The sequence below is a fragment of the Macrosteles quadrilineatus genome, unplaced genomic scaffold (assembly GCF_028750875.1).
Source record: "Macrosteles quadrilineatus isolate MER2022 unplaced genomic scaffold, UCM_ALF_1.0 Scaffold_7__1_contigs__length_78375512, whole genome shotgun sequence".
NCBI lineage: Eukaryota > Metazoa > Arthropoda > Insecta > Hemiptera > Cicadellidae > Macrosteles > Macrosteles quadrilineatus.
The window spans coordinates 25331951-25357385 of NW_026542600.1; the positions used below are offsets into that span (position 1 = coordinate 25331951).

Consider the following 25435-nt stretch of genomic DNA (forward strand, 5'->3'; position numbering starts at 1 on the left):
TTGTTTAGAGGTTGAGACCTATGGTGTAGGATTCACCAAAGTGTGTCACACACCAAACCATCTCTCATTTATCCCTTTGCTGTTCGGCTAGTGTGCTAGTTATGAATAAATTAATATAATTTCAAGATCGAAATAGAATTCAAAAATACCTAAGGACCAACTAATTTAAGGATCAAAATGGTTCTCTAAAGGGTTCATAAACTACCACAGTGTCAGCCTTTCATAGTTTTCTTATTTGAAAACAACAATCTATATAGCTCTCACTATGGTTGGAAAGAGCTGTAAAAGATTAAGCAACTAATGGACTATGTGCTATATAAAAATACTAAAGTACAGTAGACTCCCTCTTGTCCGGACACCTTTTAACAGATGAAAAAAAAATAGTGCTGCACCCTTTTGGTAAACCTTATAACTTTTTAAAGCTATTGAATATCATAGAACCAACTTGTGTACCTAACTTAGTTGAAAGAGCTGAGAAAATTCTTAAATTCCTTTAAAATATGAATACAGCAGACTCCCTCTTATCTGGACACCGTTTAACCGGACATCGGTTTAACCGGACTACACTTGGACGAAATTACATCTCTTTAACCGGACAATTTTTATCAGCACATCGGTTTAACCGGAAGAGACCGGCAGGAAATGGGCGCTACTGAAACGACTGTTCTCGTGGGAAAGATTTTAGACTAGTGATAACATGTCTAAATACAATGCCCTCCTAAATAAAAGTCAAATTCTATAAACAGTATGCATTTTAACGGTCCGTTTTAATGAGTTTTTCGGGACGTCTGTTTAACCGGGTTATCTGGACTGGCCTGAGTCCCGAGTAGTCCGGATAAGAAGGAGTCTACTGTAGTTCAAAATAGTTCTTTGACTAGCTGTCAGGTTATGCCATCTACTAAGTTGCCTCATGATGAGCAGTTCTCGTCAAACCGTACTTTTTACATGTAACGGAAGGCTAAGCAAACTGCCGTGAAGGGTTTACATGGTAAAAGGATGTCTGATTCTATAGTGAATGATTGGATAACCCAACATCTGAATCCTCTAGGCTATTTTCAACTTACAGTATGATCCTATTCTTGAACAATTAGATTTATGGTTGAATCCTATTCCTACACAACCAGTTCAGATTCACAAGTGGATCCTATTCACTTACAAACAGTTTAAGACGTTTACATGGATCCTTTTCCCACACAAGAAGATAAGCTCTAGTCAGTCAGATCAGACTTACAGTTGGACAATCAGTATAGACTTACGGTTGAATCCTATTCCTAGACATAGGCGGCAGGTACTCAGGTGTAGTGGGCATGTTGGTAAGCAGCGAGATTCTTGGTCGAACCTGAGGCGCCATGTTGTCACTCCTCACAAACTCCACCGCCTGTTGCCGTTCGTTCACCACAGTTTGCTGTAAGAACAATCAAAGCATTATGAAACATGGGGCAAGATATGTTATATTGTGAGGACATTTTGCTTATACAGGGTGTCCCTGAATTTGTAATTTATAATTTTGATTATTTTCTCCTCACACGTTGGGTAGAGGAAAATTTAATCTTAATTAGGTGTTATTTAAAGGACCTCTAATTAAGATCAAATTTTCCTCTACCCAACGTGTGAGGAGAAAATAATCAAAATTATAAATTAATTAAGTAATAACAAAGCATCAGGTTGTGATAGTTTAATTCTTAATATAATTAAAACTATACCTTACAAAGTTATTCCTGTAAGAGTCAAACACAAAATTGATGTTTGTCTTATCAAATTAAATTTTGTTTCTCAAATCATTAGCCACTCGCAAAAAAAAAATTATTAAGGTAGGCTATTCGTTAACTCATTGAGGTTGTCAATCACTTGCCCATTTTCATTTCTTAATAGGTCTACAATTAAAGCTACCTTTTAGCTTTACACCTGTTAACTCTTTTATCAATTTACATTAGGTTTTGCTTTTTCATGTTACTGTATTTTCTTCCTGATCTGAAAAGTACTACATTTTCGCGTATCTTATTTGGTTTAGAAGTAGAGCCCAAAGTACCACAGTAAGTTGAAAGAATGGCTGCATTTCTAAATTATAGTTATAGTTCATTAGGTCATGCCTAACTTTAGAAAAACCAAACTTAACCTAAGAATAAGAGAGAGTATCTTCTGTTTTATAGTTACAACCACCATTTTTACGGTAATAGCTAAATGGGGTGAATGATAAGTGTTAAGTCAAATAGTAGTTTGAAAGGACTTTAGAGGAAAAGAGGAATTAAAGCTAGATTTACCTGTAACCGATCATAAAATCTTTCAAATTGTTGCATATCGAACTCTTAAATATCTTAAATAACTCTTAAATATATTATATTGTTGCAACTCTTAAATATCCGGATCCACATTGCACTCAGTTTGTGGAGCTATACTGTACATATATTTCACTTGGTAAAATGCCTTTTTAAAACTAAACAAAATACTTGCCGGTGTTGGGACGGTGTACGGGTTATCCCTGTAGGGTACCGCAGTACCGTACGGCGACTGCTGCTGCACATACCGCATGGAGTTATGGGTTGGCGGGTAGTTGGCATAGTTGGCTGGAGAGGGGGGTGCAGCAGGGGGACGTTGAGGCTTGTATGGCGAGCCTTCACCGGGCTGGGGATGGTTGGTTGTAGCCCGGCTGAAACACAAAGATACTCGGTTATTAGGTGACATGGGTAGGAGTGCTGAATATCTACACATCTATAAAGTGGAGTTAGTATAAAGTGGGTTATTATTATAAAGTTAGTAATAAGTGCTATGCTGAGTGCATAGCAACGCTGGTGGCGCTGCCTACGAATTGACAGGCAAAACTCTCTCAATGTAGCCTACTTAACGCTTTTTACCATGCGGTTGGCATTCTGGGTTAAAGTAGTGTTTTCTGTGATTTAACTTACTTACTTTTGCCGCACTCCAGTAGGATATTCCAACCAAACACAAAACGTTGTGCTTTTGTTAGGCACGTAATACATGTGTGCTTGAAAATGTTGGCAACAAAAAGATACAGCGACTATGATTCAGCTGGTGCAGAGTTTCCCATTTCGTTAAACTAACCTAAAACGTGTTGTAAAGTGTTTGCAAGACTAGGCCTAATTATCTACGCTTTATAGTAACTGTAGGAAAATTATAATGTGTAACGCACATGCAAAAAAGCCTTTGCTGCACTTGAGAAACTTTCCACACTCGCTTGCGGCTTGTGCCTGTACGGTGAACATTAAGTTTAAATAATGTTCTCTAATTTGAGCAAAATGCCACTAGGCCTACACTAAGTTTAGTTACACAACTATAGTTTTGTATTGTTTTCCAAGATATTCCATGGAGGCTACTGGCCATCTTGGATTTGGCCATAAAAGAGCAATGTTAATGTTGTTAATCTCAAACATTTGCTGAAGAGTGCTTTACAATCTCAAAATATTTTTCGAATACGAAAGTGATTATAACTTAGGTCTATATCTAGTTCACTGTGAGATTAGATTAGAAATGTTCTTCCTACTTTTGTAATTGTTGCATGAGTTATTAAGTGTGTCAAAGCACTCTTAATCAGTGGCGGCGATGTGGGCCAGCGGTGAGGGGGGGCCCGCGAGCTAGGGGGGCCCGTGAGCCTTTACCGGGATTTTCGGTAAATTTTACAGGCACACGGGCCTGCGATAGTGTGACAGGCTCAGCCACACGGGTCCTCTATCATAACAATATGTATATGAGAATTAAAATACGTTTTTTTATGATGAAAATTTGTTCAAACCTATAGTTCAAGTAGTTTACAACAGCTAAACTAACACTATTACTTGACCGATCGATATAAATTATCTAACAACCTAAGTAAAAGAATTGTCATCAGTCATGCGGATTGCATTAACTGTCCTCGTGGATTGTGTGAAGGCGCAGTCAAAATTGGTTGTATAATAATAGGGCCGTATTTATATCCAATGTGGCCTCTGGCCTAGGAAGATAAAACATTAATGTTAATCCTCCTAGCCCCCAGCGGGTGACACCATAGGAGGATCCTCTATGCTGATTCGACTAAATAAACTTGACAATTTTGTTACGACCAAATCGGCAAATTCTAGGTGGCTAGGGCACTAGCTAATAAATAATTCCATTCTTTCATTGATGCTAAGGAAGGATTTTCATTTCATTTCATGTCTTACTATTAGGAGGCTGCCCTTAAGATTTGTTTACTTCGCACTTTAGATGTGTTTACATTGAGTCAGGTAAAAAATGTTACTTACCTAAGGGCCTCAGGCCAAATCAGATGGGTTCAAAATCGGGTTGCTTTGGAAACGGTTGACATTATAAAAGGCCTATAATGTCGATTTTCTAACCGAGCAGAGCCTGGACTACAAGCTTGAGAGATCAAGCACAAAGTCAGAAAATCAAGCTCGAGCCGATTTTCTCAATAAAAGTTTTAAATTACCTGTATCCGTCAAGTGATCCTGGTTTGTAGTTGGTTGACTACAGCTGTTTCATGTTAATATTAACAATTTTTTAGATCAAATTGTTGCATTGATTTATTCCATGAATTTATTACACGCTTTTTCGTTTTGTGTTTTGGCCAATCAGTGTTAAATGTTTCGTGTACGTGTATGTGTTATTTTTTGTGAACTTTAAACCTTATGATGACCATTCTATGGAATAAATCAATGCAACAATTTGACCTGAAGATTTGTTAATATTAACATGAAACAGCTGTAGTCAACCAACTACAAATCAGGATCCCTTGACGGATACAGGTAATTTAAACCTTTTATTGTAAAAATCAGTGATCCAGAGGCTATACCATAAAAACGATTTTCTCAGTATTCAATACAATAATGCACAATTAAAAGTAAAAGCTTTTATATCCGTGAGGATCGCGCTCACGAAATTGAAAGATAAGGCCTACGCTTTTGCCGCGATCGCGGATATCGACGAGAACATTTCCCCGCGGGTGACGATGACGATGTCTCCGCGGCCGCAGATGTTCAATATTTTGCCGCGATTGCGGAAGACGATGATGACGTTTATTTTTTTTATTTTTTGTTTTTTAGCGAGAGATATATCTAGGATTTAGCCACGATTACGGAAAAATGATTTACCCGTCACCACCGACGGATCGCGGGGAGATATTAGGCCGTGATATTAGATTGGGCCGTGAACGCGGGAGATGATGATGCTGCTAATGTCATAGGTTTATGGTTACATTTGCAATCACGGTAAACTATAATACAGAACTACTGAGTACTGTTCCATGACTTATGACTACGGGAAGTATTTACGATTTTGCCGCGATCATGGAAGACGATAATGACGCCTCGGGAGATGCCTTTTCAAGTTTATTGCAAAATTGCAAGTTTAGGCGGTAATACATGGGAAAATGTTTTTAAAGATCATTGGGAGAAGGGGGCCCGGCGAACAAACTTGCCCGGGGCCAGCGGGTTGTTATCGCCGCCACTGCTCTTAATACAAATTTCTGCAAATTGGTCTGTACTGAAAATAACACAAAGGAATGATAATAACCTATAAAATATTCAATGTACTGTAATAAGGACTAGAAAGCCAAATGGCTAGCCAAAACAGCTGAAAATAAATTGCAATTGAGCCTAAGTTAAACATACTGTATTCTGGTAACCTAAACCTATTGTAGGCCTACTTTAATAACATTAATTATCCATTAACCAGAAATGTAGGGCTTTCCTTACTTTGAACTGGATGTTAAATAAATTTATTAATAAAAGAATCAGGTAGTATTTTACTTACAGGCGGCGCATGATAAGAATTTTTTTCATTATAAATCAGACTATTCACTAAACAATACACGTGCAAACAGCAAAATAAAGTTAACAGTTTGAGGTTAGTAGTTTAGTTCAGTAGTTTTGGGTTTTTTTTTTAATTGATGGTTTGAATTGTGAGAAACAGGTGCGCCAACATTTATCTAACCATCACAATTAATTGTGTCATGCAGAATATCCAAATTGTGGTGGCTGCCCTGATTTAAGAGTGCGCAACTATCACGGCTGCCTTCAGTGCCTTCAACCATTGATTAAACAAGGGAGTATGTTTATAATAATTATAATCTATGCTTCTACTTTCAACTCCAGGCCGCGGGAGACAAACATTAGATCTACAAAAAATTAGATCTCCGAGGTGGCAGTCAAGGCTCAGATACTTCTGGTTATACGTAATGACTAGACTACACTTTGTCTAACTCAAGTTGGCCGATGGACCCGGGACTACCTGAGCCCACCCCTATAATCCCTCACTGCGTCCGCCGGGCTATCCGCTGACTAGGCGATGAGTCATACTCAATAACTCAAACTCTGAAATAAAACTTGAAATCTACAAAAGGAAATTATGAAACATGATACCAAACTCGACCTAGATATTTAAAGATATCATCTGATAATGACAACGTTTATAAACAAACAAATCTGGTAACAAGTCTGGTTTTGGGTGACTCGTAATATTTCTGAAAAAGGGGTGTATAGTGAGTCACACACATCGTGTCGTTAGTGCCACAGAAAACGTACTATAGTACGTTTTCAAAGTACGTTTTTCTGTGTTAGTGCGTGGATGTGTTAATTTAAGTTGTTAGATTTTAAATCTTTCTGTATTGCCTCCTATGTATGTATATACATTTTTCTCCAATTATTATTGTAATTTTTATTAAACACATATTTTAGTAAAAACATTTACTTTTATTAACAAACTCTACGATAAATTTTCTTTTACCCAAACAGTCCCTAAGTAAAGCTTTTAATAGTCATTACAGCATAAAACTTGCCTTCCAGATTGTCTAAATAAAAAATCGCAGTGACAATGTAAACAATTTAAAGTTCGCATTAAATGTTCTAATACATAGGTCAAGTTTGGTATAATTTTTCATAACTATTTTAGTAGATTTCAAATATAATTTAAAATGTGTAAAATTATAATTCTGTTAAGAACGTATGCCATCGAATAAATACAGCCGGTAGGTGACTCACCACCTAGGCAGCGGGCGCAGCGGACAGCCCGGCGGACGCACCGAAGGATTATAGGGGTGGGCTCAGGTATGTAGTCCCGGGTCCATCGCTTTTGCCGAACGGACATTCATACCACCAAGCCGTTCTTTCGAAATCTAATAATTCAATCAATCGTCACTGAAAAATGTGCAATCTGTTAAAATCTAAGTCATGCGCAACTCCTGCGGGTGTCTTGCGAAGTCTTTCCATTTTTAACATCTCCCTGTTCCAAAATATTTTTCTTAATTATCTGTCAAGCCAAGATACACGGAAGCCTATTTTCTGTTAAATCAATACTAATAATATAAACAATGTGTAAAATAAACGTTGTCAAATTGACAGTCTATTGTTTTCTAATGAATGATTCGCAACGCTCGCAAGTAATAATAACGATGTCCCCGTGATGGCGGTAGATGTTCACAATTTTTGCCGTGATCGCGGGTGACGATAACGATGTCCCCGTGATGGCGGTAGATGTTCACAATTTTTGCCGTGATCGCGGGTGACGATAACGATGTCCTCGTGATAGCGGTAGATGTTCACAATTTTTGCCGTGATCGCGGGTGACGATAACGATGTCCCCGTGATGGCGGTAGATGTTCACAATTTTTGCCGTGATCGCGGGTGACGGTAACGATGTCCTCGTGATGTCGGGAGATGTTGACCATTTTCCGTGATAATGGATGATGATAGCAATGTACCCGTGATGGCGAACGAGGTGGAAGATTTTGCACCATCATGATAGCGGGAGATGTTCACAAATCACGATTCAGTCGCGATCGCGGCGACGATAACGATGTCCCCGGAGCGGGAGGTTTTCTCAATTTTTCCCGTGATCGCAGGCAAATTCTTTTTAATTATTCTTTTCCCCCCGAAACTCTTGGCTGTATCCACCACTGATCTTTAAACAAGACTTCAAAATTATTATTAACAGGTATCATCTCAAACAAACGTGTGTAGGATCGACCACTATCTATGTATCAAATGCGCTCTATGCGACAAATCCACAAAAAAGTAACATAAATAATTTACCTCTATTTTACACTCATTGCAAATACGCTATAAGCAGGCAGCACGAGCGTTCTTAAACCCCTAAATACATGCATCATGCGTGTAGGACCCGTTCATCTCGCTCAAATAAGATTCGATCGAGAACGCCATAATCACCTCGCTAGCAGCAAGTGAATCAATTGGGCTTTGCTTTCCTAAATAAGCTCATATCCTCGACAACCTCAAAGATCAACTAAAGCACGCTGATTTCCCTGTAGATTCGTCATTGTTTTAACAATCCAATGTAAGACTTCCCGGCAATACTTAGTGTATTTGTTTACATCCATCACTTAAAATAGTTTTGACATAAACACTATATATTATCAAACAAGTAGAGTTAAGCGTCAATCATTTGTATGAACATCGAAAACTTCTTTATATCCAAAAACATCAAAACATGAAGTAAAGTCAATTAATAAATTCACCATCGTAATATTCTAATTCTGGCGCTAAACTATTCCACCCCTCTCCCGGACCTTCCATTCATTACATAAGTGGCAGGTGCATGCCAAAGATGTCAAAAGCTCCCCACAAAAATAACTATAGACCAAAGACATGCCGTGACACGATTAAAACACAGCACAATTTGTAACTTGTGATTAAACAACAATTAGTCACATAGCAGTTTTTCTTCCTTTTACAGTATTAATATAAAAATAATTTATTGTTTTAATACAAATCGGATTTAAGCACCTATAAACATGCAATGAAATAAAAAATAATGTAATAAATAAAAATAATAATAATAAAATAATTATTTAATAATAATAAAAAATAATGAGTCTAGTTTTATTAAATGATATTCGTAAAACAATGATTTCGGAAAAGACATTTCTACACAACAAAATTAGGTAGGCGTCTTAATTACGTATTAAATCAAAGCACTAAGGAATAGGATAATTTATAATAGATTAACTTAACATTTTTATTGACAATAATTTAAAATCACGTTACCAAATTTATTGAAATGCTACAAGAGAATCAGTTTATGCGTTAGTGTCATAATACGCTAATTAGCTCCCTACCGCCCCATTTTGTAATTCTAAAATGCGCCCGGCCCGATTACAAACAAAAGAGTCGATAAAAATATTATAAAATCTCATTTTTAAATTTCGGCGAAGTCAGCCAAATAATATGTAACATCACTTGCAGCAATACCATTAACTTAGTTATTTTTTAACATTCCCACGATTTAAACCACGCAAGATATCCTAGTCATCCCCAACATTCGATTCATCAGAAAAATGTATTGTTACAATTAATTAATTGCAAAAATTATCAACCATTTTTTACAGTACCGGTATCCATTTATTTAATTTATAAAAAACCCCTTTCCAAAAGCCTTTGACACCGATTTTTTAATTCACGGAAATGAATAAAAACTCTAAAGAATAGAAGATTACCAATCCTTTGTTCCTCTTTCTTTCCTTTCTTTGTTTCTTTGGCGATTCACCACCATCAGCGCAAGGCCACACAGCGTCAGAACAAGTTAATGCTTAAAATTAACTAAGTATGAAGATAATTATATTGAAGGTACGTAACGTTTATTAAGCATTTTTTATATTAGTTTTTATAAAACTAGTCTAAAACTAAGTAGTTTCCCTTTCTAAAAATCAATCCTTGCAGGTTAGGCCAACACGTGCAGCAAATGTACATAAGTAATGCGTTTCAAGTGGATTGTGTCACTAATTGACTGTTTTAATAACTTAATGGGTCAATAAACATCCTCAGTCATGAATTGTCCACCTTGGTTTTCGCCACGGTCACGTGCAATTTGGGTAGACACTAGAAAGACGGGGTGCACGGCCTACATAGGCCTAGTCTGTCAGAAAGACAAGGGTTTGCATTTTACATTAGGGTTGCCGGATGGGGTATCAATAGGTTTACCTGATATCCGCAATGAGAGTTTTATTAACTGTCCACAAAAATGTTTGCAGTTGATATCCGCTTGTTCCGTTAAGTAACTTATACTGTTTACAGTTCATGGAGTTACTGGGCTATCCTCACCTCACTCTCACACGGACAGTTTCTACTAATATAGAGTGGGTGGTAGGCCTATTATTGGAAGCGTGATGGGACTGAGATAATCTTTATGCAAACATAGGACCCATTTTTAAATCCTCAATTTAATCTTTTTCTATGACTTAACTTAAGCAGGCCTAAACACTCTGTAGGCCCTAAGCCTATTTTATGAAAAGTTAGAAACAATAGGCCCTAGATGTTTTTAAAACATCACAAACTTACATAGGCCTAGGACTAAACAGTTTTGTAAGTTAAGTTAGGATTATTAGTGAAATATTTCCCCTAGAGTGCACCATCCAGTAAACAAGAGTTAACTTAGCTTATGGTAAGTTATCTTGTTAGGTAGCCTATTATAAAAAATGTAATAGGCCTAATGATTATGAGTTTTCAAAGAACGTTGTATGATTAAAAATGTAAGTTAACTTTCTGTGACAATAGCCCCGCCGCAAAAAACCTACAGACTGGTGAATTTCAATTTGTCAATTTGGATTTTCACTCATATATTTCTCTGAAGATCTCAATGTCCTAAACTTATTTAAACTTATCTTAAATGACATTAGATTTAGTGAGCTATTACCGGTAGTTAATTAGGGGCAGTTAAATAGGCTAGTCGAAATTATCGACAACTGAAAAATAGAAGCTAACAAAGTTACCCTTTCTTGAATTCAAATGTCGACAAAATTAGGCAGATTCAGCGGGACAGTGTCTCTGGTACCGCCATCAAGTTGTAGGCCGGTCGGTGTTTAGGTTAGTTGTACTGTATCTCATCGACTGAGAGACTTCAGCAAAACTTGACGTTAGCAAAAGTTACTAAAGTTAGTTAGTAAGTAGTCGTCACGTTGTACCATTCAATTTTTGGACTAATAGTCATAGGTAAGTTACAACTTGACGGGAGCATATCCGACACGTTAGGTATACCTGCAAATTTTAAGAGATATTACTAGACGTATGTATCACTTGATAATGGCACAATTGTCAAGTTGTATCGCCCAGCTAGTATGGATTCAACAAGTTGTACCTAACTTACGTCTAATTAGTTGTAGCCTACATTTATATGTACCTAGGTAGGCCTATGTCTGTACCTACGGCTAGTTGTATCTATGTCTAGTTGTATATTTCCCCTTCAATTTGTTGCCTTGTTTAAATAGTTATTGAATGAGTAGTAATGATAAGTTACCCGTATTTAACTCAGAAACTGCAATGTTCTGTTAATTAAGTAGCATTGCAAAATATTAAAAGTAAAAGTATCGGTTAATACTTATTTTACCCATATTATATCCCCTCCACCATATTAACCCATATTTAGTATTATCGTGCAGTATAGTATACAGTTTACAGTATCGTAATGCATCATGCATCGGTTTCTACTAGGCTATCTTTACTTAAGTAGTACAAGTTTAAGTTTTCCCGCTAGCATATCTTACAAGTTTTGTTGTAAATATAGGCTATCGAGTCTAAATAAATCTATAAGTTACATATTATTAGCCTATTTCTAAAGTGCTTTTTTGTGTTGGTACGTCATAGCTTCGTTGATTCTTCATAAATGAGGAAGGCTATCATTTAAAAGCTTTCATCTACCCCTACACCGAAAATTTATACAATTTACTATTATTTCAGAAGAATACTAAATCATTCTAAAAGATTCAAATAGAAATTTTAACACATTCGCTACGGAGTGTCGCATATATGCCGCGGTCATTGCCACAGACCGAGGTATACATTTGAATCTTACACATAAGTTAGACCAGCTGTCACTTGGATAGCAGTACACACAGACCACGCAGTTTAACAGACCTGTAAAATAGTGATCATTTACATCGTAATACACTACAACAGTGTTTGTAAATAATTTATTCTTGTTTTTTTTTTTGTATTTTTTATAACCTTTTCTAATGTTGCATAATTGTGACGTCCGATCTACAGCGAAGACAATCGTGTTTCCAAAAAAAATATATTGATAGCTTAAATATAGTAAAAGTTAGTCGACTTGTTTGTTCATCTGCTTGCTGAATGTTGTGTTATGACTAGTGAATAGGTTTGTTAGGCTACGTTCACATGGGGCGGCTTTGCAACTTGCCTGCTTCTGATAATCCTTAGCCTACACATGACAGTGTTGCATCGGGTGTTAAAGCAAGTGTATCACATTTTGGCTCGTCCCAATACAGCTTTGAAATTTGAAGAAGCTGTATTTGTTTTGAATTTGGGGCGAAGATATAGAGAATGAAGACGTAGACAAAACACTCTCATCGCTGCAATTCCACATGCTAAGCGAATTTCCTTTTGTCTAATGGCATTTTTTCTACAGTATTACCAGATTATAATGTCAGATTTCGTCTTTTTTTTTAATAACATTAATTACCTAAGTACAAGTAGGCCTACTCAGGTTATCAGGTAGGCCTTACTCAGGTTTATGATTCATGGAAGCGACTTCCATCACCTGCCCCAGCGACCGGGATAACGTAAGCTGACCTCAAGTCACACATAGTCGCTCTGAAACCAAGTTTTACTTTGTTCTCATAAAAATGTAGTGTTGCTTTGAAGTGTTTACGCAAAGCTTGTTCGTTGACAGGTTACCTGCCTCAGGTAACTTGAAATGCAGACAAAGAGGCGAGTAACCTGTCTACCCTACCAACCTTGTACAGACACAGACTTATTCTAATTATTGATTTTAAAGTAGGCTATCTATGAATACAAATACCCCCTCCGGAGCAAAACTGCAGGCTAATCGAATTTCCATTTACCTGGCTGGATTTCTACTCAAATATTTCCTAAAAATTGTCTAATTTATTTTCTATCTAAATAGGCCTAACATTAATTTTAGTTAGACAGTACTTAGGTTTGCTGCTACAGGGAAGATTTTGAGGTATGTTTTTATTGCAATGTTGATAGCTAAGTATGAAATAAGTTCTACAAAATGTTTTGGAGAGAAATTAAGTTATGACATTTTGTGTTTTAAAGGGTAAAAATGGGAAAAATCAATTTTTACCCCATAAAACCCCCCTAAACCCCCGTTGCCATAAATTGATTATGCTGGTTCACGTTCTCATTTGAATAAACGTAGGTTTACACGTTTGTACCAAATTTCATCAAAATCGAATCAATTTTGCTCGAGGTAACACATTAACGGACACGTATATACATATATATGAATTTGAACGAATGGTGTTTTTGGCCTCTGTAAACGCCTGTTATCGGTCCCGGGTCTAGGTCTTATCATCAGACCTACCGTAATAGCTTGTTCCTATATGGGATCCTTGTCGCTAAAAGGTGGCCAAGCACAAGCTCGAAGGTGACACAAGCTTAAATTTGATCTGAAGTTTTAATGTTTAAACAGGCTGAAGTTTCAACAGCACTTTGTAATACCATTTAATGATATACAATGCCTAATCACTGTTGATTTAAACCAATAAAATATTTATAGGTTGGTCGGATTATTTAGACTAATTCATTTGATTACGATTTATAGTGGAAAATGTATAAGATTCTATAATCGTTGGTAAACCTAACCAATACTGTATTATGCACTAGGTCGCATAGGCCTGAATAGTTTTCACACCTACCGCACAACAAACCAATTATTATTAACCCTTTGAGTGCCACGCAACGATATATCGTTTTGCACAACACATCTGCAAAATACCTCACAACGATATATCGTCATCGGTAGTCTTACCGAAAAATACATTGCAACGAAATATCAGGCCGGCGCGACTTTCGATCATGTGAGTTTTAATTGGCATATTGGTTGACTCGGTTGTTATTATAAAACAACAATGATTTTAATATCAATTTCTCATACGATCGAGGTATGATATATCGTTCCATGGCACTTTTGGGATGAAAATTTATACTTTTACCGATTTTTATTCTTGCCCACTACGCTTCGCCCCCACGGAAAGCCTAGCACTTTTTCAGACATACCTAGTAAAAAAACTGGCATTTTTCGGAAAGTAGGTACCAAAATAAATTTCTGCCACCCAAAGGGTTAAAATGTTGGTTTAAATTAGCTAGGCCTATCATTGTACCTATATCAAATGGTACTGTTGAAACCTCTGCCTGTTTACAATAATTACCCCGCAGCAGCAATTCTGCAGACTAAGAGAATTTCCATTTGCCTGTGGATTTACATATAATTCTATTTAAATAACACAAGGTTTATTCAAGTAAACTACGGTTGCTGCTACTGGAAGAGTATCAAGGTGTGTTATTTAGTCAAATATTAATAGATTTGTAAAAAAAAATCAAGTTTAAACAAAACTATATCTATAAACAAGCAAACCACCAATAACTTATTCCGTAAGAATTACATGGTAATTTAAAATTTTTAATTTTAAAATTTTTGCTGTAGGCCTATCCAAAAATTGTAAATACAAAACCCACTGCAGCAAACCTGCAGACTAAGCGAATTTCGATTTGCCTAATTGGATTTACACTAAGATGTCTCCTTAAAAATATCACATTTATTCACTATGTAAATAGCAATAGGTTTGCTGCAACAGGGAGGGTAAAAAAGGTTTTTTTTTGTCAAATGATACCGGTAATAGTATAGTAGGCCTATGAAATAATTGCAGTTTCCAAATGTGATCAAAATATGCTCATAAACAAGCAAACAACAGCAGTTTACTTATTCTCCATAAGAATAACATCAGGATTTTAAATATACAATTTTTTTTGGAATTTTCTCCGTAACCATTGGGCAAATAATAACACATCAGTGTACTAAATTATTGTTTTGTTTTTTTTTAAGATTCACATAATGGTTTTGAAACAAATTACAAAATTTTATGTTTTAGGGTCAAATATTAGAAAAACCATCATTTATCCCATAAAACCCCCCATAAACCTCAATTCCCAAGATCCGATCGTGCTGGTTCGCAGACTCGTTTTGAGTAAACGTGGGTTTACACGTTCATACCAAATTTCATCAAAATCAGATAATTATTGTTCGAGTTATTATGCTAACAGACACACATAATATATTTAAATGAAATTATTTTTGTAAATAAAGTACAACTGAGCACCCTGAATATTATATTTGTAACAGAAGTGACATGTTTTGGACATAAGTCCATTTTCAAACTTCAAATAATATTAAATATTTAACTTTTGTCTATATTGTTTGTTTGTAGGCCTATATAAATAAATATAATTTAGATTGCATGGTTGATTATCATCAACATAAAATACATAATATATGAATTTGAACGATTGGTATTTGGTCTCTAGAGACCTCAAAATGAAAAAGTAAATCGGCCCCAGTCAAGGTCTTACCATGAGTACTATGGTAATAGCTTATTATGAGAAATTTGCTAAAAACACTTATACTAAATTATTTAAATTGGGAAATCTTATGTTTTATCTGTAAAAAATTAAAAAAACCAATTCTGAGGCCTACCCCATTAAACCCTCCATAAAACCTTGTTGCCATGGTCCGATCATGCTGTTTCCCGATCTCATTCAAGTTTATCCCGCCATCCTCAACCTAAATTTCATCAAAATCAGACCAAAATTACCAAAGTTATGGCATTCACGGACATATATATATTTATTTATAGGTGTAAAAGTTTAACAATTTGTACAAATAGTATTTTTGGCCTCTAAGGATATCAAATTGAAAAATTATATCAGTTCCGGGTCTAGGCCTTACTGTGCCACCTATGGTAGGCTTAATAGCTGCTACTTCTTCATAGGGAAATTCACTAATAGAGTGTGCTTCTGTCAATTTAGGTGTGCTCCCTTTGCTAGGTTAACAATTTGAAACTCCTAGTTTCAAAGGGATCAGTGGCTCAGTCGGGCAACAGCGTACCGTAGTATAAAGCACACTGCGTAACTGGTTTAACCATGTCGCTAGGAAAACGTCCCTTAAATCCGTTGTTCGCCTTTGTAGACGAAAAGGAGGCTCATAACTATTTACTGGCATTGTTTTGTGAACAGACTGAGACAAATTTCAGCTCTGTAGCTGTCATGTATGCTTCGCTGTGTGTTTTTTAACTTTTTAAAGAATCTAATCCCTTGCCGCATTTGAGATGAGGTTAGTTTTTTGAGTACAAGAAACATATCCGATGCGACATTCATCGCCAGACGACTGGAGATTATGACCCTAATGCAAAGATATTGTGGAATGTACAGAAATAGGCTGGGGAGGTTGAAAATAGCCGTGAAAATGCTCATTTCAGAAGGAATTTTGTTTTTGGTGGGTATAGTAAACTCCCTCTTATCCGGACTCCTCGAGACTGAGGCCAGACCGGATAACGGTTTTTCCAGTTAAACAGACGTCCCTAAAACTCGTTAAAACGGACCGTTTACTGATATGCGACTTAAGTTTAGGAGAGCATTGTATTTAGACATGTGATCACTGGTCTCTTTCCCTTGAGATTAGTTGTTTCAGTGCCATCCACTTCCTGCCGATCTAGTCCGGTTATACCAATGTGTTGATAAAAATTTTCCTGTTAAAGAGATGTCATTATCCATGAGTGTAGGTCTTGTGGGTGTAAAACCTTTATCTGGTTTTAATAAATTAAAGCCATGGAAAAGTGTAAGATTTAATACTGTTATTATTGATAGTTGATACACTTTTGAATTGCAAATAAATGAATTTTTGTCCTTGAATAAAATGATGTTTTTGGCTTATGATGAATTCTCGTCATTTTGATTTATAAATGGGGTGTAGGTAAACTGCTCTCCCTTGGTTGGTGCGCATGGTTGGCTGTGGTGCAATTTTTTTGCCTCGAATGTACTCTTTCCTGACCTATCCCTAATCTCTTCGTGCTGAGTGCTGTATATATTTGATTTATATTCACTGAACAATCGATATTCAGACTAGTTAAGAGTTAAATTGTGTAATAAAATGTTAGTAATAATATGAAGTAAAATGCTTTAAATAAATTACAGTAACCCATTCAGTTATAAAAACACTATCGCACAAATTATCTTCAGAAAATAAATCTCATGAAAATTATAAACCGGTAAAGTTGTACAACTAAGGAAATTGACATAAATTGCACTATTAAACTTGAATTTCTTTTTCGTTCAATGCTGAAGATCCAATGAAAACATTGGTATTCCAAATCTAACCCTCAGACCAAAAAGTTGACCTCAGTAAACATAACTTGCATCCCCGTATCACATAAAGGCTAACGTATAATTAGTACTTTGGTTTCACAAAGCGCGTTGAGATTAGGTAAGGTAAGGTAAGAAAGAGTACAGTCATGGCAAACATTTCGCACCACGGTCTCACTGTTGCGCCAGCCAAGGGGCAGCAGTTTTCCTCCTCCCTATCAATGATGATAAAAATTTCTGAAGCCAAACAACATCAAGGCAAATATTGTGGAAACTGTAATATTGTATTGTTACTATATGTCAGACAAGTTCATCAAAACATGCAAAATTTAAAGTTTATAAAAATCAATGAAATGTGGCATGATTTAAAAATTGCTATATAAAAATCTTGTACTTTATACAGCAAAATAAAGCCAAGTTCATTTGATATACTGCAGTGGTATGAGGAAAATGGTTTGTTTTAATATTTTCCATGATCAGATACATTTCTGATGCCACTAAATAAAAACATCACTTAATTTGTAAAAATACCAGACATTGGTTTAAGTAGCGGCTACACTTGCCCGATTCGGTCCGGTCCGGTTCGTTTCGGTCCGGCCCGAATTTGTGAGGGGTGGCTACACTTGTACGAATCGTTTCGGTCCGGCCGGAAGAGTTAGCTACACTTGTACGATATTTTGGAGGACACACACAAGTTTTGAATTTTGGAATTTTGTTTTTGGTGGGTATAGTAAACTCCCTCTTATCCGGACTCCTCGAGACTGAGGCCAGACCGGATAACGGTTTTTCCGGTTAAACATACGTCCCTAAAACTCGTTAAAACGGACCGTTTACTGTGATATGCGACTTAAGTTTAGGAGAGCATTGTATTTAGACATGTGATCACTGGTCTCTTTCCCTTGAGATTAGTTGTTTCAGTGCCATCCACTTCCTGCCGATCTAGTCCGGTTATACCAATGTGTTGATAAAAATTTTCCTGTTAAAGAGATGTCATTATCCATGAGTGTAGGTCTTGTGGGTGTAAAACCTTTATCTGGTTTTAATAAATTAAAGCCATGGAAAAGTGTAAGATTTAATACTGTTATTATTGATAGTTGATACACTTTTGAATTGCAAATAAATGAATTTTTGTCCTTGAATAAAATGATGTTTTTGGCTTATGATGAATTCTCGTCATTTTGATTTATAAATGGGGTGTAGGTAAACTGCTCTCCCTTGGTTGATGCGCATGGTTGGCTGTGGTGCAAATTTTTTGCCTCGAATGTACTCTTTCCTGACCTATCCCTAATCTCTTCGTGCTGAGTGCTGTATATATTTGATTTATATTCACTGAACAATCGATATTCAGACTAGTTGGAGTTAAATTGTTTAATAAAATGTTAGTAATAATATGAAGTAAAATACTTTAAATAAAGTACAGTAACCCATTCAGTTATAAAAACACTATCGCACAAATTATCTTCAGAAAGTAAATCTCATGAAAAATTATAAACTGTTAAAGTTGTACAAGTAAGGAAATTGACATAAAGTGCACTATAAAACTTGATTTTTTTTTTCGTTCAATGCTGAAGATCCAATGAAAACATTGGTATTCCAAATCTAACCCTCAGACCAAAAAGTTGACCTCAGAAAACATAACTTGCATCCCCGTATCACATAAAGGCTAACGTATAATTCGTACTTTGGTTTCACAAAGCGTGTTGTGATTAGGTAAGGTAAGGTAAGAAAGAGTACAGTCAAGGCAAACATTTCGCACCACGGTCTCACTGTTGCGCCAGCCAAGGGGCAGCAGTTTTCCTTCTCCCTATCAATGATGATAACAATTTCTGAAGCCAAATCAAAATCAAGGCAAATATTGTGGAAACTGTAATATTGTATTGTTACTATATATCAGACAAGTTCATCAAAACATGTAAAATTTAAAGTTTATAAAATTCAATATAGCCTATTTTAAAAAGATGTACTTATTATGGTAATAAATCATTAATTGACTTTTAAATTCTTTATTAATAAATTTAGGGGCTAACTAATTATACAAATTCTGAAGCCAAATAACTATTAAGGAAATACATTTTTTGGACTATATCGAGAACTAGTTGATTGTATGTCCACTATATATCAGACATTAGTACTCAACACGTTAAGTGCCGTTGAATTTTTTTGGTAAGAGGGTAAATCACATTTTCTTTGAAAAGAGTTAATTTAGAGAGATATCATTGTTTTTATTTAGTTTTTTTGAGTAATAAGGCTAATATTTTGAATTTCGGCATGATTTAAATATTGCTATATAAAAATCTTCTACTTTTTACTTTTACTAATTTTGATTAATTTTTTACAGACTTTTTATTCATTGTAAAGAGACTTTTGAATTGTTTAAAAATAAATCTTTATCCGATAAAATTATTTTTTTTATGTTGGCTAATGATGAATAGAACGCTTAGGTATTTGAATTTTATATGAAAAAAAGCTATTCTGAAGCCAATTAATTATCGGAATATATTGTGAAACCAGTTTTAATGGCCACTATATAGTGGACAATTCACTAACACCTACAAATTGTCAATTTAAAAATGTTTTTTTCAATAAAGTTTGTTTAGAGAGATATTATTGTATTTTAGCAAATTTCTTTTATAGCCTATGAAATAAGTTATAATCGTATGTATCATGGTTGAACCTGTAGGCCTACTGGGGACCAATTTACTTTTCTATTAAGTTACCGGTATTTGTTTAGTTTGATTATTGCAATTCTTGGAAGGATTACAGTTATACCTACTTAAGATACTGTAACATAAAATAAAGTAATAATAATTAAATAAGATAATATAATATAAAATAATGGATAAGTAATAGGGCCTATTATGGTGTTTATTTATTCTATGGTTATACTTTGCGCAATTTCATATATATTTTCTTTTTCAGGTGGAGTAAGCTTAGAAGAATAGATGTCAATAATCGCTCAAGATTCTTTTATATATGAATCATCGACTCTGACCTCGATTTGAGGTGATAATTTATTTGTGTAAGTACAGTATTTTTTATATCTCTAAAAAATAAAGGAAAATTAAAATTTTAGTATATCTTGTGTTTTTACGTCTAAAGGACATATATATTAATATATATATTAAACCATAAAACCAATTCACATTATCTACCATTCTTGTCCCGACTTGTTTCGTTTCTCTTTGCTATTTACTGACAGTGTACTGCTGTCCGCTAGTTTGCTAGTTACTGTACACCGTACTGTAAACCGTAGTTTAATTCATCTGTCGAAATCACATGGCTGGCATCAGCTCCTGACCTCTGGCGGAGGACGCTATAACCAAGTCGGTCTAGTTAGTTCCCCAATTGACGGCCACGAGCGCTGGCGATGCCTTATGTTTGACATTTCCCCGCCGGGCCGCTAGGGGTGCCAAAACCGCAGCTGAAATAAAAATTGTGCGTCCGGCGTCGATCATTGAGGTTATGTTTACTACGATTTTCATTCACATTCAATACAATTAATTATCAACTATTTAATTTAGCCTTTTTCATTTATCTGTTGTCTTGTACATTTATGTATCTATGAACCAGCATTATTTAGATTCGTCAAACCGAAACTCACCGTTGACTTTGATGTAAGACCACTTCAATTTTTAAGATGACGTAAGAACAAGAACGCTTGATCGCGTTTTTAGTCGTCGATAATTTAATAAATTATAACCGAATACGTGCTTCGATACGCTATTACTAGTTATAATTCGTCAAAGACCAATTGATTGTTTAAAACGACACAGAAATTGTGTTCTCGTGGCGAAACTAAAAATTAAAGCCATTTAACATGGGTTTTAAAAACTATGTAAGTCAGAAACTACAGTAAACTTAAGGCATAATCCCTACAGTAATTAACTTAACATTTTAACATACCCATTATAATGGTAAGATGCCTGATGCTGAATGATGGCTGAGAGATTGGAACAATGCTACGATGACACACACATAACACTGTGAACTCTTCTATTCAATGACACAAACACAACTGAAGTTAAACACACATACATTGGCCTATAACTTGCACTGGCACTTGATTGAACACGAAACAATACTGACAAGAACCACCACGAACTACAGAAAACACTACGACCGTGAGAGGAGCCACAAATGAAGCCATTAATGTGGTTTTAGGTTCGCTATATAGACGCAAAGGTACTGCATAATATGCTCTTCAGATTACGGGATGGAACAGAACAGCCATGTGTTCGTCAGAGGTCAAACCGTATTGTGTGTGGTGAGTGTGACTGACTAGTGACTGAGCTGAGAGGCAGTGCTGTATGTACGTTCAAAGTTGTGTTGTGTGCGAGTGTGAGTGTACCACTGCCCCCCCCCCTCACTGAACCGGGCAAAGTATCGAGGGGAGAAGGAAGAAACTACCTGTCTGCTCCTAGCCAGACAATTGGTTTGCTAGGATTTGCGTTTTGCATGATTGAAATTCCAAGACGTAGTATGTGACTTATCTACACGTAGAAGGGCCAAAAATCACCATAATGTTATTTTACTAATAGGCTGTTGTTTTCCAATCGATCCTTAATAAATCTAAATCATTTATACAGATTTACCTCCTTTGCCAGAACGTATCATCCCACCCCATGTTATTCTTTCCTCATAAAGAAAAGCGAAGGTTTCACAGATAGTAGGTAGGCCTACAACTTGGTTAATCGAAGTTATGGGTTCTTGTGACTTTTGATATCAACTCCTTTAATACTCCTGTATGTACTGTAAGGGTGGAAACATGGTGGAGCGGGGAGCGTATCATGTGTGTAGGTGCGCCAAAACATAGTGGAGTGCGCAGCGTAGCGGGTACCCGCGGCCCCGCGCCATCACGCTAGCCTCTCCGCTCCGAAATTCTACCCCGATTTCTTCACCTCTTTGGCCGAGGGTCGAGCTTCAGTGGTCAAACCGACTATAAAATGTAGTTTTATTTCTTCAGCAGGTGAACACCGTCCTGTTTGCGACAAGGAATAATTGTATTACTGTGCAATGCATCAAATTATATCGTGTTATTATTCTAGTCATAAGGTACAGTTTTCCCATTATAAAAAAAACATGCTGTAAACTGATTTTTTAAATATTTAATACAACGATTAGAAGCTTATATAAATTTATCTTACAGTTTTTATTATTTTCAATACTGTATGTAGACAATGTTCAATGAATGGCCACTTTGCTGTGTTTTACTATTTTCACCATTCATTCATTAATTTACAAAATCAGTAAATTTTACCCTCATTATAGATAAATCAGTTTAAAAGTACATTCATTAAAATTGTTCTTAGCGTGCTGCAGGTGTCTTTTAACACATGATTACAATTACTACACGACGAATAGTTAACGAGCCTAATGACAGTTTACGTTGTGTATTATCATTCGCTGTAGTAAATAGTGTACATTTCCCAATTGGGCGATACGATTTGTTCGGCCTGTACCGTGATATTCAATTTATATCAACCATTAGCCATAAAACTCAATACATTTAATAATAACTCTTTAACGTTACCGCACTCTATTCAATTCTGTATTAATTAGATTTTACATAATTCGTAGCCTTCAATCAAACATAATTTACATTGTTTTATTGTTTATCTTGCCATTCGTTACCTCTTCCTAATTTGTAGTATTACTATGAACTAAGTACTTGTAAGACAATTGTCGGTAAATTTTCTAAAGATTATTTCTAATTAATATTCGTTGGGATACGAAAATTTAATTTTAGCAAATTTCCCATATAGGGAATAAGCTATTATTACCGTACGTCTCGTGATGACCTGAACCCTGGACCGATTTACTTTCCCGTTTTAATGCCCCCAGAGGTAAAAACATAATTCATAATTTACATAGTGGGTCCTATGGGTCGAAATCAAGAGAAAATAAAAATGAAACTTTCTCCAAGATCAATTCGTTAACTATATAGCCCACCATTTTGCATTTTTTACATGATCATTTTTATCTTCGAGTTCACTCGACCGATCTTTATGAAACTTAGAATGCATGTTAATGTAAAAGAGTTTCATACCAGAAAAAATATCGTGGTCCAATTAAAAATTCCTTATTGTCGGCTATTTTAGTTTTAAAATTTAAGTTTCTAAAAGATGGCTGATTTTGTGAAAACGTTCAATGTCAAGAACGCTTTTATTTAGCATTTAAAATTCCCAATCAAACGACACCAAGTTAAAACAGATTGAATACAAACATAGCCAAAATATCATGATTTTTTTGTTGTAAAAGGCAAAATGACGTACAACCCGGCTGGTTTATCCTTGCCCAACCTTCTTTTACGAGAAAAATTTTCATTTAAGCTATTTTGTATTCAATCTATTTGAACAGTGTGCCAAGTTACCTATATTTTCAGATTCCTAACCGTTAAAAGAATAAACTCGTCAAATGTCGTCAAGATTAGTATAATTTTTACAAATATTTGCGTTTGTTTTCACACCTACTTTTTGGCTTATCTTACAAGAATCAACACATAAATGTGACCATACTTCCACTTCCACTGAAGAAAGTATAAAATATGCACGTCGCGCCGACTCTACGATAAGTGTAGCACGTTAACATTGCCCAATTATCGCGAAGAAAGTACTAATTATCGTGCGTGCTTTCTAGCTAGTTTCAGTTTAATCAATCCCTCTTACCTGTAATATTATTTACAGTAATAGCGGTTATTTTAGAAGAAATAATTATAAAGTATTTCAACCACTCTCAATATAGCACAGGCTGAAAATGATTTATTCCACGAAAAAATTATAGTATTCTATTCTAAAATCTGGTGATGATTATATTATTGTTTGGTTACTACGTATGATGTATTGTTGTGAAGTTGCGATGGTGAACGATCATTTCTGCGATAAGGTGTAAATCAATACCGGTACATTTTACTAAAAATCAAAAAACCAATTAAGCATTATTGTGTGAAGTTATGAACTCCACATATTATGTAAAAACTGAAAAACTTAAAAGTCAAAGTAGAGAATAGTTATTTGTGCAACTAGTGAGCAAAGGCCATTAACGCCCATAACCTGTCATTTCGTGTTTACATTCTAGTTTCGTTCATCGCTTGGCTTGAACTAAAGCACTAAAGTGTAGTATTTGAAAGAATAATTATAAGTGGACCTAACATGTTTGAAAATAATGAACTCAGTGAAAGTTAACCCCCTCTCGCCACCGAAGGGGGCCTACGATTATTTTAAATGTTTTTACCTCACTCTAACTACAAAGATTATAATTTTATTGCTATAGTTATAGAACTCAAATACGTTTTAGAGTGCCTTAGAAATTTCAATCATTAGAGCACCAACTCCGCAACGGGACTCTAACATGCCGAGACTGTTTGATATTTACCACAAACAACCCTTCTATGAAAGACTTTTCAACTGCCAAGTTGTCGTTGGGTTTTAACGCTGACAACATTTGCCGGACAAATTCCTTTCCCCCCGTGGAAATAACTCATGACGGCAAATACAAAAAGGGGGCCTGGGGGCGGAGAAAGAAAATAAAATTCTCAGACAATATTCTGTTCCCCCAGCGATCCAAAGGCGAGTTGTGAATATATGTGTACACCAGAATAGCAGAAACTGCAAAACTACTTGAAAAATCAAGAAAGAAGTATGGACGAGCATACGAACTGTATACTTGTTTATTCCGTATATACTGATTATTACTGTTTATACGGTACTCTTGAAAATAAGTAACACTGCAGATGCTACGACTACAATCAGCTGGTGTATTAGTATTGATCCCCATTCCGTTCAACGCTCGGGCTTAACCTAACCTAAAAACGTGTTGTATAATGTTTGAAAGACTAATTATTTATATGCTTTATAAATTGGCCGCCATATTGGATTCAAAGTTTTTTTTATGTAAAGGTAGGGTTGTGACCCATCGTCTTAAACCAGATTATGTTGCAATCTGTTTTTTCAACATTTTAATCCGTTAAAAAGTTATTAGGAATATTAAAAAGTAGTTTTTGTATACATTTTTATATGACGCACTGAATTTGCCCCTAATCTCCTAAATTTGCTAGAAAAGAACCAAGATTAAGTGTTAAGATTCTGATTATTGTAAGGTAAAATTGACTTAATTTTAACGAATTATTAATCTTTGGTAAATAAAATGTAGGCCTATACACAAATTATTTTCAAAAATTCCTAATATTTTTTTAACGGATTAACATTTTGAAAAACGGATTACAGGATTGTATTCAGCGAAAGAAAATTAGTTTAGAACGATGGGTCACAACCCCCACCTTTAAATTTGAAAATGATTTTTTGTATCCAATATAGCGGATC

General features: G+C 35.5%; 1 protein-coding gene across 9 annotated transcripts in view; it reads right to left on the bottom strand.

The window, feature by feature from the left end:
- The window catches only part of LOC128999132 (uncharacterized), a 163669-nt gene that overhangs the window by 100084 nt on the left and 38150 nt on the right, over positions 1–25435 (bottom strand). For 8 of the 9 annotated variants that reach the window (XM_054425499.1, XM_054425503.1, XM_054425502.1 and 5 more), the window contains exons 3-4: positions 2452–2647; positions 1257–1405 (exon numbers count right to left, since the gene is read on the bottom strand). In XM_054425499.1, the coding sequence (XP_054281474.1) occupies positions 1257–1405; positions 2452–2647 (345 nt within the window). Of the gene's footprint in view, positions 1–1256; positions 1406–2451; positions 2648–21020; positions 21384–25435 lie in introns of those variants that run through there. The other variant, XM_054425504.1, reaches the window with a different exon arrangement.